The sequence below is a fragment of the Girardinichthys multiradiatus genome, chromosome 8 (genome assembly GCF_021462225.1).
Source record: "Girardinichthys multiradiatus isolate DD_20200921_A chromosome 8, DD_fGirMul_XY1, whole genome shotgun sequence".
Lineage (NCBI taxonomy): Eukaryota > Metazoa > Chordata > Actinopteri > Cyprinodontiformes > Goodeidae > Girardinichthys > Girardinichthys multiradiatus.
Genome location: NC_061801.1, coordinates 25,407,312 through 25,423,997, shown reverse-complemented (window position 1 = coordinate 25,423,997; position 16,686 = coordinate 25,407,312). Strand labels below are relative to the sequence as shown.

At 38.2% G+C, this 16,686-nt stretch overlaps 1 protein-coding gene and 2 long non-coding RNA genes across 7 annotated transcripts; 2 read left to right on the top strand and 1 right to left on the bottom strand.

The window, feature by feature from the left end:
- The first annotated feature begins 504 nt into the window (after nucleotides 1-504).
- LOC124872909 lies at nucleotides 505-8,007 on the top strand. 3 transcript variants are annotated; one of them, XR_007039391.1, is made up of 4 exons: nucleotides 505-608; nucleotides 6,795-6,909; nucleotides 7,087-7,254; nucleotides 7,361-8,007. It is a non-coding gene; the product is annotated as an uncharacterized LOC124872909 (long non-coding RNA). The 3 variants fall into 3 exon arrangements; XR_007039392.1 differs by having other exon boundaries at nucleotides 7,087-7,607; nucleotides 7,755-8,007; XR_007039390.1 differs by having other exon boundaries at nucleotides 7,087-8,007.
- A 136-nt stretch (nucleotides 8,008-8,143) lies between these two features.
- LOC124872908 lies at nucleotides 8,144-11,504 on the top strand. Of its 3 annotated transcripts, none has more exons than XR_007039389.1 (7): nucleotides 8,144-8,561; nucleotides 8,650-8,747; nucleotides 9,021-9,086; nucleotides 9,193-9,231; nucleotides 9,331-9,509; nucleotides 10,474-10,658; nucleotides 10,770-11,504. XR_007039389.1 is itself a non-coding variant. In XM_047373341.1 (4 exons), exons 1-4 carry the CDS (start codon nucleotides 9,173-9,175, stop codon nucleotides 11,103-11,105), a joined length of 759 nt encoding a protein of 252 aa, XP_047229297.1. In that variant the 5' UTR covers nucleotides 9,092-9,172; the 3' UTR covers nucleotides 11,106-11,504. The 3 variants fall into 3 exon arrangements, 1 of the variants encoding a protein (XP_047229297.1); XR_007039388.1 differs by having other exon boundaries at nucleotides 8,650-8,810; XM_047373341.1 differs by lacking the exons at nucleotides 8,144-8,561; nucleotides 8,650-8,747; nucleotides 9,021-9,086 and having other exon boundaries at nucleotides 9,092-9,231.
- A 4,189-nt stretch (nucleotides 11,505-15,693) lies between these two features.
- On the bottom strand, nucleotides 15,694-16,448 carry LOC124873108. Its single transcript, XR_007039443.1, has 2 exons — nucleotides 16,262-16,448; nucleotides 15,694-16,167 (listed from the first exon to the last, which is right to left on the bottom strand). It is a non-coding gene; the product is annotated as an uncharacterized LOC124873108 (long non-coding RNA).
- Between the last annotated feature and the right edge of the window lie 238 nt (nucleotides 16,449-16,686).

Below are 16,686 nucleotides of genomic sequence, written 5' to 3'. Positions count from 1 at the left end.
GAGGTTGGGTGCAGAAAGACAGTCATTTTAAATTTCGTAAAAGATCTTTAGGGTTATGGAACAAAAAAGTCTAGTAGTAGACGCAAAAATATTCCTCGTGGTTGAGCCGCAAGATTGAATTTTTACCTTGAGGGTCCTGATGGCTTCCAATGTTAATGGGATGTCAAAAAGATCCCACCTGAGATGTTTTCTGCGTGACACAGTGGGAGGGCACCATCATTTCAGTTGTTGTTTTCAATAAATAGCCTGCTCAATTTTTTTCTCTCTCCTGCTCCCACTTCTTCTTTTAGCATTGTGAAGCTTCTTAAGATCCAATAGTGTAAAAAGTAAGTTTTTGCATTTTTTAAGATTTTGGTCGTGTGTGTATGACTGTGAGGTTTGACAAGTACTTGCCATGAACTCTTTTCTGTCCTATCTTGTAATGAATGACTTATAGGACTCTCAACAATTAATGTCTAAACTGGCTGATCCTACCCAGTTTAAACTTTAAGCTCACACATCACGTGAAGCTACACCTGCTTTGAGACAAAACGTCAAAAAAGGTGATCAATTTGAGGATGGATTGCCGGAAGGGGCTGAAGGAGGAATGGTTCAAATAATATCTGAAAGTATGTATCAGTTCTATAAATAATTATTTTTGTGCTTTTCTGGTTGACAGGACTGGTTCTTTAAGAGTGAGCAGTATTGCCACTGTATTATGCTGTTGCAGTCAAACAGATCATAACGTTTATATGTAATTTTATCTTTAACAACCCTTTGAGTTTCACATGTGCCTAAACTAATATGAGCAACAGTGATGCAGTATCTAACGATTATGGAGCAAATGAAATTAGTTCTATTGTAAACAAGCTATCGACTGTGTGGTGTAAGCAGATTAGTTTGCAAGTCAATAGCAGAGACAACATTTGATATGTTTTAAACATTATTCAAACATATTTTTAGCAAGTTGGTTCAAAGAGTTTAAGGTAAAAAATGGATACAATGGAGCAAACTCACATTACTGGACCATAAGTGTTATCACTAACATATTGAAATAACGTTTGTCTTAACTTTAAAAACACAACATAGAACAAACACACTAGTCTCAAGGCTTCAAGGCCTGTTTGCATTAGCTTCACCAGATAGACTTTTACCACCATAAACAAAACACCATGAAATAAAAAAGTTTGTTTTATCCTAAACTAATTTCCTCTGCCCAGACAACACCTCTTATGTGAACAGTTCTGATGAACAAGAATGAGGAAGGCCCAAAGAGTATTGAATTGAGTAGCGGTCTCGCCGCTTGGTTGCATGGTGAATGGGGAACAAAGAAGCCGTGGGAGCTGCTCTCAATGGAACCAATAGAAGCTTCTATCCAGATTGTATGCTTCAGATGTGCAGAGCACAACACCAGATCTTAGTCGACTTTGGATCCAAGGATTCTTCGAAGTAGTAGAGTCTTTCTCGCCAGCAAGTTTCAAAAATATTCAGGTTTTGTGTTCCAATGCTGCCCCAGACGACAGGATAGAAAAAGAGTTGTGGCTTGGAGAAATGTTTTGTTAGTGGCTCCATAACGTCACAGGAGTTCCTTACTGGGCTGACCAAAGGTGCAGTTAGGAATTCAGAGTTTCTACCAGTGTCACGGTTCTGTCACGGTTTACTTGGAATTGGACCCAGAATGCAGACGAGCAGGCAGCGTGATGGTAGGTGAAAAAGATTTAATAACGAAAACTCACTCACTACAGGAGGCAGGAACAAAACAAACGGGCAGGCAAGACAGGCATGGCATGATCAAAAAATAAGACATGAGCATGAGACTGAAAGATGTTTCCGCGAAGACTAACAGAACAGGCGTGAAAACCAGGTGGAGTAAGGAGACAGATTAACTTGAAGCAGGTGAACTGAATAAACTTAATTAACAGAACAAAACATGACTGGAGCAAAACAGAGACTCTTGAACACAAACTAGAAAAACATGAAGCAAAAGCATAGCCAGATCCGAAAACCAAACTTGACAAAACATGTACAAGACCACAAAACAAAAGCATGACCAGGAAAATAAACAGAAACATGATTCAAAACTTGGAACAGTGAAAAACATAAGGAAAAACCCCGAAACCAAAAACCAAACAACCCTACATCATGACAACCAGTCTCTTTGTTTGTGTACAGCTCAGCCCATGTTTCATCCCATGGCTAGGGCACGACAATTTTTAAACATTTTTTGGTTGTAATATACAGGGGTTGGACAATGAAACTGAAACACCTGGTTTTAGACCACAATAATTTATTAGTATGGTGTAGGGCCTCCATTTGTGGCCAATACAGCGTCAATTCGTCTTGGGAATGACATATACAAGTCCTGCACAGTGGTCAGAGGGATTTTAAGCCATTCTTCTTGCAGGATAGTGGCCAGGTCACTAACGTCATACTGGTGGAGGAAAACGTTTCCTGACTCGCTCCTCCAAAACACCCCAAAGTAGCTCAATAATATTTAGATCTGGTGACTGTGCAGGCCATGGGAGATGTTCAACTTCACTTTCATGTTCATCAAACCAATCTTTCACCAGTCTTGCTGTGTGTATTGGTGCATTGTCATCCTGAAACACGGCACCGCCTTCAGGATACAATGTTTGAACCATTGGATGCACATGGTCCTCAAGAATGGTTCGGTAGTCCTTGGCAGTGACGCGCCCATCTAGCACAGGTATTGGGCCAAGGGAATGCCATGATATGGCAGCCCAAACCATCATTGATCCACCCCCATGCTTCACTCTGGGCATGCAACAGTCTGGGTGGTACGCTTCTTTGGGGCTTCTCCACACCGTAACTCTCCTGGATGTGGGGAAAACAGTAAAGGTGGACTCATCAGAGAACAATACATGTTTCACATTGTCCACAGCCCAAGATTTGCGCTCCTTGCACCGTTGAAACCGACGTTTGGCATTGGCATGAGTGACCAAAGGTTTGGCTATAGCAGCCCGGCCGTGTATATTGACCCTGTGGAGCTCCCGACAGACAGTTCTGGTGGAAACAGGAGAGTTGAGGTGCACATTTAATTCTGCTGTGATTTGGGCAGCCATGGTTTTGTTTTTTGGATACAATCCGGGTTAGCACCCGAACATCCCTTTCAGACAGCTTCCTCTTGCGTCCACAGTTAATCCTGTTGGTTGTGGTTCGTCCTTCTTGGTGGTATGCTGACATTACCCTGGATACCGTGGCTCTTGATACATCACAAAGACTTGCTGTCTTGGTCACAGATGCGCCAGCAAGACGTGCACCAACAATCTATCCTCTTTTGAACTCTGGTATGTCACCCATAATGTTGTGTGCAATTCACTATTTTGAGCAAGACTGTGCTCTTACCCTGCTAATTGAACCTTCACACTCTGCTCTTACTGGTGCAATGTGCAATCAATGAAGACTGGCTACCAGGCTGGTCCAATTTAGCCATGAAACCTCCCACACTAAAATAACAGGTTTCAGTTTCATTGTCCAACCCCTGTAGTTGCAGAACCATTACTAATAAACATCCATTTGTCAACTGTGCTCACTTGTCCTTGCAAAGTCACGTTTGCGTTTGTGGGGGCAGTCGTTGGTCGTAAGGTGGGGTACACCTAGACCGGTCGTCGGTCCATCTCAGGACATTGTAAAACATCAAGTTCTTCTTAGTTATGTGTGACACAACTCTGTTTTCCTATGTTACACAACTCAGAGCAGGAGGTTAAAGAAATGTGCCCAACCTGTTAATTTGTTTTGGTGGTAATATTACACTTTTATGACAAGCCATAAACATAAACTGTCCTTACCTTGAAAAAAACACTTTTTCATGCCTGAAAAGAAGAGAGTCACTGTAGTAAAAACAAAAATAGTATGTCATTGTAAAATCAGAATTACATTAAAATAAAGTCTAAATGTGTGGTCATTAATGACTAACAAGCTAAATGGGGTGGATGCAATATGCACTAATATACAATGTTGTATACTCTTTACCTACATAAAGACTCACTATGTTTGCTCAAAAAGTGAAGTTTAATGCATATTTTCAGCATTAAATAGTGAAAAAATAAACATTAAGAAGAAAAAAGCAAATGCTTAATTGACTTTCATCAAACATATCAAACACCAGCCTGTTTCCCAAGAATGCCAAAAACTGGATATTTGCCCAAAACTGATGAAAGACAAGACTGAAACTAGTTAGGGAGGCTCTGAGAGGGCAATAGCAACACTGAAGGAGCTGCAAGAATTCCTTATTGGTACTGGTACTGTTTCACATGTGAGAACAATCGCAAATATTCTCCATTTGTCTGGACTTGGAACTAAGAAGCATTTTCTTTCAAAGGAAACATATAGGCCTCACTAAAACCCCCAAATCTTGCAGGGAAATGTGTTGTGTTTTGATAAAACCAAACCTTAGCTTTTAGGCCCTTATACCAAATGGTACTTTTAGCACAACGACAGAAAAGAAAACAAAACAAAATCTGTAATTGTAATTGAGTCATTTTTTTTTCTTTTCTCTCCCACTTTAGAACCATGCCAAAACTCAAGAGCAGTGTCCGCTGCAGGACAAATAGGATAAAAGTAGTGCGGAAAACCATTGGTGGTGGTGTTACATTTTCTTATCTGTCATCAAATCCCAGCTCAAGTCATACAGACTCACCTGTGTCCACACCAATCACACCTCTCACAGAAAACCCAAATAATACCGTTTCTAACTCTTTTGATGAAGAGACAGCCTACTGTCAGGCTAAAAGAAAAGAACTAAATTCGTGGGATTTACTGAAATATGAGCTAATACAAGTGTCATAAATCCTCAGCAACTTCCTCTAACATCTGCAGTATTTGCAAAGAACCTGATGAATATCGCTGTTTGGAATGCAACAGTACCAGTATATTTTGTAAGACATGCATTGAGAAAATACATCAAAATTCTCTGCACCTTCCAGAGAAATGGAATGCAAGTAATTTTTTATGGGTTTTATTTATAAAACATTTGACCTATTTAATAAGTTCTTAATTACTCTTAAAAGTATTATTCCCTTTGTCTCTTTAGAAAACCTACTATGAGGCAGCTTGGCAGCAGTTAGTTCTGCATTTATCAGGGGATCACAGTACCCATGGAGTGTACTCCAGGGATATCAACATTTTTGTGAATACGGGTTTGTTCTTTTAAGAAATATTTCTTAAGAAGCTATTTTTACTAAACTTTAATGTTTCTGAGTTAAACTTAGTTGTTCTTTTAATGACTATATTTACTTCATTCCACCTGAAGTCTTGTTTAGGATGTATTTTTTATTGTTGCAAGATATTTGGGATTACTAGTTATCATTTTTTTTATATTGAAATTGATAAGGATAGAAAAGCGTATGAATTATATGTCAGAGGGCAAGCTCAGGTTTGGAGACAAGGTAAGAGTGGGAGGGCTGAGAAGGCTGAGGTGGATGGACATGTATAGAGAAGGGATAGATGTACTTGACAAAGGATTATTAAGATGTAGTTGCTAGGCAGGCGATAAAGCCAAAGCCCATGTTAAACATTCATGGATGTAGTGAAGGAGGAAATGCCGAGGGTTGGTGTGATAGAGGAGTATATCATAGACAGGTTAAAATGGAGTCAGATTATCTGCTGTGGTGTCCATTAAAGAGAGCAGTAAAAATAAGAACTCTATGGAGAGCATGGAGTTATTTTACAGCCTAGCAAAATAAAGCAAACATATAACTCACAAAATAGTGCGGAATTAAATACAAGTTGCAGAAATACCTACATTGATGTTCTTTTATTTTCTCCTTTGTTTAGTACAACTATGCAACTGAAGAGTTGCTTTTTGTGCATGTGAACCCGAGGCTTGCACCTTGTTAAAGTATGGGCTTTGGCCTGCCACACCAGAGAAGCCTCAAACAGCCTTTTCAGTAGCTCTTCTTGAGCTGTTTCATAATTTCTCTTTAGAGTGCCAGGTCTCTGTTGAGGGATTTTGCAACACATTACGGTGGAAGAACAATCTGTCTCTCGTGGAGGTAATGTAAAAACTGTCACTATCGACATTTTCAATATAGTAGATGGTTAATCTATTAGTAGTACATCAAAAAATGAGGACTGTAATATGTTTAGGTAAATTTTAAAAAAATTTGAATGTCATCATTTCAGAAACTGAAATTCATATATTAAATAGATTCATTACACTTAAGTACAAACAGTACTTTCATCTGAGAAGAGAACTTTGGACCACTGAGCAGCACTCCAGTTCTTTTTCTTCGTAAGATGCTTGAAGCCAATGTGTAGGATTCGTCTGTCTGTAGTGACTCTTGATGTGCTGACTCCAGTCCACTCCTTGTAAAGATCCCCCAAATTCCTAAATGGATTTATCTTGACAATCCTCTCAAGGCTGTGGTACATTTTTTGAAACACTGAATTATGGATTTTTACCACAACAACAAGAAATAAAGTCTAGCAATATTTCACTTTATGTGTAACAAATCCATATAGTATGACATTCACTTTCTAAAATAGGTGACAGCTAACATTGAACTTGTATCATGATGAGATGTAACTGTAAATTAAATAAATGGTCATGAAATTAATTATCCACTGATTCCCAATGTAAAATATATTGTGTTTTAATACAATCCTAAATATTCAAGCATATTCTCCCGGGATTTGTTTTAAAGTAAAGATGTTTAGTAAGAAAACTGAATATTTCACCTGTAGATGCTGAGTATTAAAGATATTCAGATAAATAGGGTAGTTTGGAGAAACCAAGTACATGTTACAATGATGGAACCTATTTTCACATAGGATTATTTATTTATGCTCTACAGAGCCCTGGTGGGAGAATCAATTTCCCAGTTTCGTCACTACGACTCCCGACGAAGAAGCTTAGCCGGTCTATGTGACTTATTTTATGATGGGACAGCATGCCCAGCAGGTCCAAAGGTTGGACACAATGATAGAAATTGCATTTCATATTTCTTAGAAAGGATTTATATTAAAGTCTCACGCAAGGCTCATGTTTTATATCCTTTCAGGTGTCATCTAAATTCTTTTATTCTTATTTCCGAATTTACTTATAAATCAGAAACTCATCAATCGTTGTTGCTGTTCATGTTTTAGGCTGATGGCACAATGATTGTGACTACGGATGCTAACTTTGGCCTTGTAAGAAAAAGGAGCTCCGGAAGAAGTGTGACAGAGCCCTTGAAAGGTAACAGCATGTTTGTGATGGATGAGGATGTAGAGGAATATCTCCTGTCACATTCTGATTGCTCCAAACCAACTGAAGTGAGTAAATACTGTTATGTTTTTTCTTGTCATTCCTTTATCATTAGTCCTTATTACCTCTTAATTACGTTGCGGATAGATAACAAAGTTATTTCTACATTTGCAGATGGTAAGTGTTGGGATTTAGGATCTGAGTATGGGCGTCTTAGAGGTTTACGGTATGTTGTTATACTTATAATGGCTTGAATAAGTACCTCTGTTTTCTTAACTAATTAGGACTGTAGCAACGTCAAAGCTGGAAATTTACTTCGGTTGCAAAACCAACAAAAAAAACTAGATGTGACTGGTGTATTTGGAGCCTCATGCCGCCATGAAATACCATTAATGTTTTTGAACATGACTCATGGAGAAAGGTGCGTTAATTTAATTTAATTTTTTTAAGAAGCTTGTGTTCATTAATCTGTGCAGAAATGGTAAAAAATCTAAATGCTTTCCAGAAATGCTGGATTCTGTGTTATCCATTTGTCTTATGTATTTATCAGACTTTTCTTTTGAAACAGGCTTGCATATCCAACGTTCATCATATGTGAGCTGGAGAAAAGATATAAGGACAAAAACATTAATCTGCATTTCATATATGACATTGCATGTGTACTTTTTGCACATATGCATGTGAGTGTCTTCCTTTCTAATTTAATAAACATTTATTTTTTTGATAATAACACACTGCAATGTGTTGATCAGAAAATCGGAGAAGGAATTCCTCAAGGTATTTCAATGGCTGTACCAGCATTTCATGTTTATGGACATAAACCGCAGTGTCAGGTATTTTTATATATATATATATATATATATATATATATATATATATATATATATATATTTAGCTTTTAGCCAATTTGTAGCAAACATTTCATCTTAGATGCCCGCACATGTGCAAATTATTCAATCCATACTTTGTGTGCACAGTGTAGAACAATGTAGAACAATGTACTGTGACAGTTTCTGTTATTCACAGATCATGTACAGCACACGAAGGCTTCCTGGATTTGGGCTAACAGATGGTGAAGGCATGGAGAGGTTATGGTCGTTTTTGAGAAGATTTTCATGAGTGACTAAAGAGATGACTCCTTTCCATCGGCTTGACCTTCTGACTGATGCCTTACTCTATTATGGAAGAAGAAAATCAACAGATCTAGGCTGATATATTTCTGTATTTGCTGATTAAACAGAATTGATCAATTTGGATTCAAACTGAAACTGGTCACTACTTACAGACGTGCAGCTCATTCAGAGATGGGACAAAGCAGAGAAGGTCTGGAGTCTTGCTGAGGAGGAGATTTCTGCAGTTTTGAAAGAGGCACCAAGTAACTTTGCTTTTTATAGAATGTTTGTTGTCGCAACAGTAGCCTCTTTGACTAATTCAATTTTTTATTTTATCTTGTCTTTTTCTAGGTGTGTATTTCAGAACGTGACATACAACAGTAGATGGAAACAGAGATTGAAGTTGCCCAACCTGCACGTTTGAAAACAAGACCCACAGATATGCTGATGTACTTGATTCTTTCATTTTGCAGAAACTGTATTAAAGTAGTTGACAGCGGCAGCTTCCATAGGTATGTTTTATGTATGTGTAAGTTTGAAGCTGTTTTATTAATATTACAAAGCTGTATCAAGCTGGAAGCTCCATGACCATTCTCACATTTCTTTTTATGTAATGCAATGTCTTGTCTGGAATATGTATCGTTCCCTTTTCTTTAGACACTGTTCCGAGATGGAAAAGGAATTATGTCATGAAGTTGACTAAATTCATCTTTTTTTTAAAGTTTCTACAGTACCCTTACACAGTGAACATTTACTTGTTTTACTATTGAAAAGTCCTTCCACCAGAGGTAAAATTGCACTTTAATCACAAAAGGTTTCAGTTGTGCACAATTCTGCAGACTATATCACTCTAAACCCTTGCTTTTAGTTTTCCATGTGCATTTGTTTTTCTAGATCTCTGAACCAGAAGTACCCAACTGGAGATGAAACACAGTAAGTTAGCTTAATGTTTATTGTTCTAAAAAAGACAAAGAGTACTGTCATTTGAAAAGCAAGTCGGGGTTGTTTTATTTTTGTGTTTATTGTGTTCAGGCTGGAGAGTGATCTTCAAGCAATTGAGAGACACTATGGAATAAAACAAAAATGGTGTGAGATTTTCCAGTCAACATTGAGAGACCTTGACCAGGAAGTCAGAGGTCACTTGATTTTACAAGCACAAAATGAAGCCAGGGAGAGGGTCACTCTTCTCAACCTGAAAAGAAAATATCCTGGTACAGTTACATGTTTTTTTCCTCTTTTTTTTTTGGCTTTTATTTGTACATTATAATACTGTGCCTTTGATATTGTCAGATTTAAACAACCTAAAATACTTATAATCATCACAAAAAGAAGAGAAAGACAAATAATTAGTTACTTTACTCGCTGCGAGGAGAACGGACAGAGATGTGCTTTCAGTTACAAATCTCCTACCGCTCTGAAAACCATCTGTCCGTACCTCTCTTTTATTATCTGTGGGGGCTCCCTAGTTACAATAAACATTGCTTTCTAAAGGATGGGGAAAAAAGCTGCAACGTATATAGGTCATAAACACCATTATCTTGTAACAACACACTTCCACAGTCTCCCCATCTTAAGATCAGTGTCTCTTCTGTTAAGCACAATCAGCCACCATCTTTATGACACCCTCATCTGTGACTGCTTCCTTCTCAGCTCCACCTTTGATCCTTGCCTGCAGACAAACTCATCACATCCTTACTCACACAAACATCATGAAAGGTTATAAAGATTAAATTGTGAAGTTAATAGAAAAGGAAAAAATATAAGATAAATCTATATACAATTATTCCAACAGATATTTAATTTGACATATTGCCTCCCTTGTTGCAAAGGGTTTTTATGCACTATGACAAATATGTAATCACTATAACAAATTGATATAGAACATTGTGCGTTAGAACATTCTGTAGGTAAACTTGTCATGGCACAAAACACAAATTTCCTTTGCAAAATTACACAGCTTAGTTGTCGTGTTTAAATTTAGTGAAAGAACAGGTAGCTATTATCATTAATTGAAATAGCGTTCACCTAATTAGCCCATCTATCAATTGTTGTAGGCCTTTAATAATCCGAGACATAGATCACATATAAGTATTGCATGTCTGCATCATGTGTTGATGGTATTTATTTTTGGTGTTTATTTTTTAGCCATTTTCTATTTTTATTCCTTGGTTCCAGATGGACAGGGAATTACTATTAGGCTGTCCAAGCAGGTAAACGCCTGCAACAGGAGACTGAAGAAGAATTTTACAGGGTACAATGGTCTGCAGTGGCCACCACAAACCACCAAGTTCCCATCACATTTAGAATTTCCAGATGTGCGTGATGTCTCCTTGCCCCTGTACTCATTCATTGATGAACCAGTAAGTATAATTTAAATGCTAGTTGTCAGTAAATTTATTAGTACTAATTATCCTGTTATTGGTACTACTTTGTTTTAACAAGGTGCCAAAACCTTTCTTTTTACTTTTCAGACAGGAGATAAAAGTAACGTTCCCAGGGCCCTGAAAAAGCGAGCCGTTGATGTTTTGCATTTGAAGACCAGAGCCGCTGAAGAAAAGCTTCTGCTTCAGAGAGAGATGGACACTCTGACTCATCACCTCCATCAGCAACATGAACATTTGCATTCAGCAATAAATGACACTATGGACCCTGGTTCCAAAGCTGTTCTTCTTCACAGTATTATCCTGTTGGAAAGGAAACTGTACAATGCCATGATAATGTTCAAAAATCATATTACAGTTGTTGCTCCTCCTCCAAATGTGTACCTGCCAGAGTTTACCTCTTTCCCAATCAGTTATTTCAGCTGATATGCATATTTTACTATGTGACGACAGCAGTCATGACAAAGAGGATGAAGCTGACGAGAATGATGTCGATGATGATGATGATGATGAAGTTGATGACTGTGATTAGTTTTGTAAAACAATAGCAAGCATCGTGATCTCGTCATAATGTGTTTAGAAAGCGCATTCTCCAGTCATTAATATCGATTTGACTCGCAGTCCATGGAGTTTGTGTATTTCTTTATTGTATTTAATTCCAGTGTTAAAAAAATGAATTTGATGTTAATTGTTAACAATGGGATTTGCTGTTGAAAAAATAATTTTGTTAAAGTCAAACACGACTCTTAATAAACCGTAACTGTAGAAAATAAATGTATCATTTTGATAGAGGTTTATTTTTAATCAATAAAGATGTATGGTGTAGTTTTGATGTTTTTATTGGGCTTGTGTTGTGTATAATTGGTAGATTGAATTGGAAATATAAATCTCATAAAACACTGATTAATATAGATCAGGGATGGGCAGTGTGTCCCTGCTCCAACACACCTAAATCAAATGATGAGCAGGACTATGGAGAACTTGACTGCATACTGAAGAGGTTATTTTGAGTCAGGTGTGTTGGAGCAGGGTCTCTTCTAAACTTTTCAGGACACCAGCCCTCAATGGCTGGAATTGCCTATTCCTGACATAGATACTGTATATCTAGATCCTGAAGATAACATGGGTTTAGTATATTAGAACAATGTACATTAAATATTGAAAACTATTTACCCCCTTATGGTGCGTTCACACCGAACGCGGAGTTCACGCGGAATGTCAAGCGGGCAAAAGCACACAAATGATGCGAAATATTCGCAGAATCCGCGTTCGGTGTGAATGCACCTTTACAGATTTATTCTGCTTTCTGCCCCACCTAAGTGCTTCAGATAATAAATGTGGGGGTTTTTTTTCAGGCAAAGATAACCTGAGTAAACATAAAAAGCTACTTTAGAATTATAATTTCATTCAATAAATAAAAGGTTATGAAAACCAAACTGACTGTGAAAAACAAATTATCCCTTAAACCTTATTACTGGTTTGTCCAATCTTGTGAGTACCAGCTTCCATCAAGTGTTTATGAAAGCTGGTAATTAGTCTATTGTGCAGAAATTAAGACCCACTCTGGTTTTCAGATTTGTTTTAATACAGACACAATGGTTTTACAACATGAACAGTCTGTTTAAGGTAATGTCAAAGCATCTCAATCAGATTTAAGTCCATACTTTGACTAGAGCACTTTTAAAAACTTGAGAAACACAAAGAAAGACACACTCGCCATCTTGCCCAGTCTCTCTTTTACATTGTTGAATTGTGAACTCTGGCCTTAACTGAGGCAGTGAGGTGTTTAGAGCTTTAGATATTGTTGAGGTAGAATAATGCTATCACTGATATTCTTGGGGCCTCAACCTCTCCCAGTCCAGGTGTCGTGAGAAAGAACAGATGAAGAGCAGGAAATTAAGATTAATGCAAGTTTAATTTGGAAGATCATAAGTTCAATGATTTCTAATGCAAAACGAATATACAAAATAACACAAAGAAAGAGAATTACATAAAGAAAAGAAAATTACATAAGGGCCCTTATGGAGAGAGATTGCAGATTTCAGCAAAGCATGGCTGTCTTTACCCAGATATCTCTGTCATTACAAGTTCCAGTACATCTTTATACTGTTGACTTCAAGGCTTACTGACGGTGCCTTCCGTCTGGTGATGTAAATCAGGCAAGCTCCCTTGTGGCATCTATACCACGGCCAAAAGTTGACATTTATTGCTTTGTTGTCCCTACAGCCAGTTTTTACTGCTTGCAGCTGTTGAGAACTTCCTAACCTCTGTTTCACCCTTGTGCCATCCTGACCCCAGCTGTGATCTGTGATCCCTCCTCAAGGCTCACTCATGTTAAATCTCAGTTTAATGTTCCCACATGCAAACTAAACTAATAGCATGAAAGTACATGATTTTAATTCTCAACAATATTTTTCTGGGTTGTTTTCAAAATTCTATTTAAAACTACTTTATTAATCCCAAATGAAAATGAAATGTTGTTGTAGCCCATATCATGCAGGTTGCTTCAAAGAGCCGTTGTAGATGCTGATGGCTGTGGGTAGGAAGGATCTCCTGTAGCGTCTGTCTTACAGCAGATCTGAAGAAGCCTCTGACTGAAGACACTCTGTTGTTGTAGGACGGTCTTAAGAAGAGGATGCTCAGGGTTCTCCATAATGTTCTTCATTTTATGAAGAATCCTTCTTTCCACAATAATCATAATAATCATCTTTATTGGTCATTGCACATGTACATTACAACAAAATGTGTCCTCTGCATTTAACTCATCCCTTACAGGGAGCAGTGGGCTGCCATTGTGCAGCGCCTGGGGAGCATTCTGGGGCTAAGGGCGTTGCTCAGGGACCCAGATTGGTAATCTGTGGGATACAAACCTGGCCCCTTGTGTCCCCTCTGGAACACAAACCTCCTGTTCTAACCACTAGGCCACACAATGATATCCAGAGGTTCCAGAGGAGTCACCAGAACAGAGCCAGCCTTTTTTATCAGCTTGTTGAGCTTTTTTAAGTCCCTGGCTCTGATGCTGCTTCCCCAGCAGATGATGGTAGAAGAGATCACACTATCCACAACAGACTTATAGAAGATATGCAGCATCTTGCTGCAAACACTGAAGGTCCTAAGCTTCCTCAAGAAGTACAGTCTGCTCTGTCCCTTCTTGTAGATGGCTTCACAGTTGCATCTCCACTCCAGTCTGTTGTCCAGGTGAACACCAAAGTATTTGTACTCCTCTGCCACCTCCACTTCTCCCATGATGGAAATAGTTTTTGACTTATTCCTGTTTCTCTTAAAATCTACAATCATCTCCTTTGTTTTAGTCACGTTCAAAATAAGATAATTGTTTCCACACCATGCTACAAAGCGGTCCACCATCTTCCTGTACTCAGCTTCTTGTCCATCTCTGATCCACCCCACGACTGCAGAATCATCCGAGTATTTATGCAGATGACAGGAGTCTGTCTTATACTGGAAGTCTGAGGTGTACTGAGTGAAAAGGAATGTTGAGAGTACAGTCCCCTGTGGTGCTCCTGTGCTGCTGATTACCTGGTTAGACTCATAACCCTTCAGTCTCACAAACTGTGGTCTGTTTGTCAGGTAGTCTTTGATCCAGGAGATTGTTGAGGCCTCCACCTGAGTCTTCTGGAGTTTCTGACAAAGCAAATCAGGTTGAATTGTGTTAAATGTTCTGGAGAAATCAAAGAACATGATCCTCACAGTGCTGCTGGCTTTGTCCAGATGACAGTGGGTTTGTTGAAGCAGGTGTATGATGGCATCTTCAACTCCAACTCCACAGTGATAAGCCAAATGAAGGGGGTCCTGATAGTTTGTTGTTTTCTTACTCCGATGGGCCAACAGGAGTCTCTCTAGGAGGATGCTGAGCTTGTTTCTGAACTGAACCTATTGAAGAATGTGTCTAGTTCATTGCCTCTGTCCAGATATCCATCGATCGTCCTTCTGCTTGAAACCTGTGTTATAAAATCTTCTTCGTCTCTGACCATACATCTCTGTGTTGTAACCTTGAATCATTGATTTCCTCTTGGAATAATGTTAGTAGATTGGCCACTCCTGGGAAGGTTCACCACCATTCCATGCTTTCTCCATGTGTGGAAAATGCTCCTCGTTGTGGATTTCTGAAGTCTTTCACCACAGATTATATCATATGCAAACATCTATCCACATAGCACTCTCCTCATAATAATAATAATACATGTCCTATATTATCGTCATATATTTTTCTTCCACCCCTAAATGTTTCATGTAATACCACAGTTCCTCTCAAGGCACCTTGTCACATGCTTTTTCAAGGAGCACCAAGGCACAATGTTGTTCATTACGACCTTCTCTCCACATCCACAGGAGTTCCAAGGAAAAAATTGCATGAAGTTTAATTAAATGAGGGAATTTATTGTAGATTTCTAATTCTGATATGGCATGATACAAGACACAAAACACAAATACAGTAATATTGTTAGGTAATGGGCCATAGAAACAAACTACTGAATGCCTAATCCCGCATTTTACAGTCACAGAAATTCAAGGTCACGGTCAACGCCGGAATTTTAAAATGGAATGCGGCCCATCTAGGTAGCCAGGTCCAAAGACGAATTGAACGCAGCAGTTCGCATGCATAGAAGCGTCGATTACAAAGACCATTGAAATGATGTAGCCAGAGCTGGGAAAACTTTGGTTCAATCAAGTTAAATGCATTTATTCATTAATCTTTATGAAAATCAAATTTCTCACTAAATGTACCAATAAAATGCATTATAATTATGATACCATCTTGAATCGTAGAAACTGGAACCTCCGAAGTTACTGGTATGGCTAGTCACATGACTGCGTTTTCAACTATTATATTTTATCTCCTTAAAATCAACCCCAAGTAGAATTTATGTTAAAGAAAGGTCTGACTCCTTTCTTTGCAGACGGGCATTTGGAAGTGTGCCCAATTCAAGAGGGAAAAGAAAATAATAAGACAAATAATAAACCTACAGTTAAAGATTTTATACTCAAATATACATATGTTCAAACTCAGTCTTTTAATAAACTTATTTCAATAGAAAAATAATAATACATTTTCATCCATTTATGGTACAAATTACCACATCTTTACCCATAACAGTATGGAGGGTGTACACTATTGTACAGCCAACATCTCCAGGCATTCACATGCTCTGTACATTTGAAAAGTCATTTTGAATATGTTTCAGCATGTCGATTTTAAACTATGTGAGAACATATTTAGGAACATACCAACCGACATTACATTTTCTAAAACAAATACATTAACAGGATGCTTGAGTATTCACAATCAAAAGTGTACATTAGGACTTGTGATGCTGGCAGTGAACACACAACTTCTTCTTGAAACCACATGCCAAGTGTGACCACAGCTGGCATGTCCTGCACTGACGCCACTCGCGCCGTTTCTTCATGGCATTCTTTTTTTTGTCGTTGAAGTGAGTATGGCAGATGCAACAAAAGTTAACAGCATCTAAAATACACATCAAAAAGAGGTTATTGAATCAGAAAATTAAGCTTGATATACATGAAATATGTATAATACACAAATATATTTGAAGATATACCACTTGCTGCCGTTAGCACTGCGTCATTTCCCAACACTTCCACAGGCTCTGCAGCACTCTGCACACCTAAAGAATAGTTTATGGGTTTGTTGTGGAATTTTCTTATCAAAGTGGAGAGAAGTTGACTCACAAGAAGACAAAAATCCGGACTTTGTCTTTATAAGTTTTATTCAAAGGCATTCAGCGTTTGAATGACTCTGTCACCGAGCAAGTCAGTTAAGCAGAGCCCCGATCAACATTTACACACAGTATTTATACCAGAACATGACAGTGTTATCTCAACTTCAAAGAGTCTGTGTTTTATGACCCAAACCCTTCTTGAGTTCAAAGGTGACAAGGTTATCTAGGAACAGACCTAACTGCCCTTCCTGATATCGTCCTAAAAGATGGGTCTTAACCATGAAACTTCTGATAATGGCTTTTAC

Excerpts from the sequence above, each read along its gene's own strand:
- LOC124872908 (XM_047373341.1), top strand. The coding sequence starts at position 9,173 with ATGTGCATTTGTTTTTCTAGATCTCTGAACCAGAAGTACCCAACTGGA. Across the intron at positions 9,510-10,473 it reads CCTGAAAAGAAAATATCCTG|ATGGACAGGGAATTACTATT; the intron begins GTACAGTTACAT and ends CCTTGGTTCCAG. Across the intron at positions 10,659-10,769 it reads ACTCATTCATTGATGAACCA|ACAGGAGATAAAAGTAACGT; the intron begins GTAAGTATAATT and ends TTTACTTTTCAG.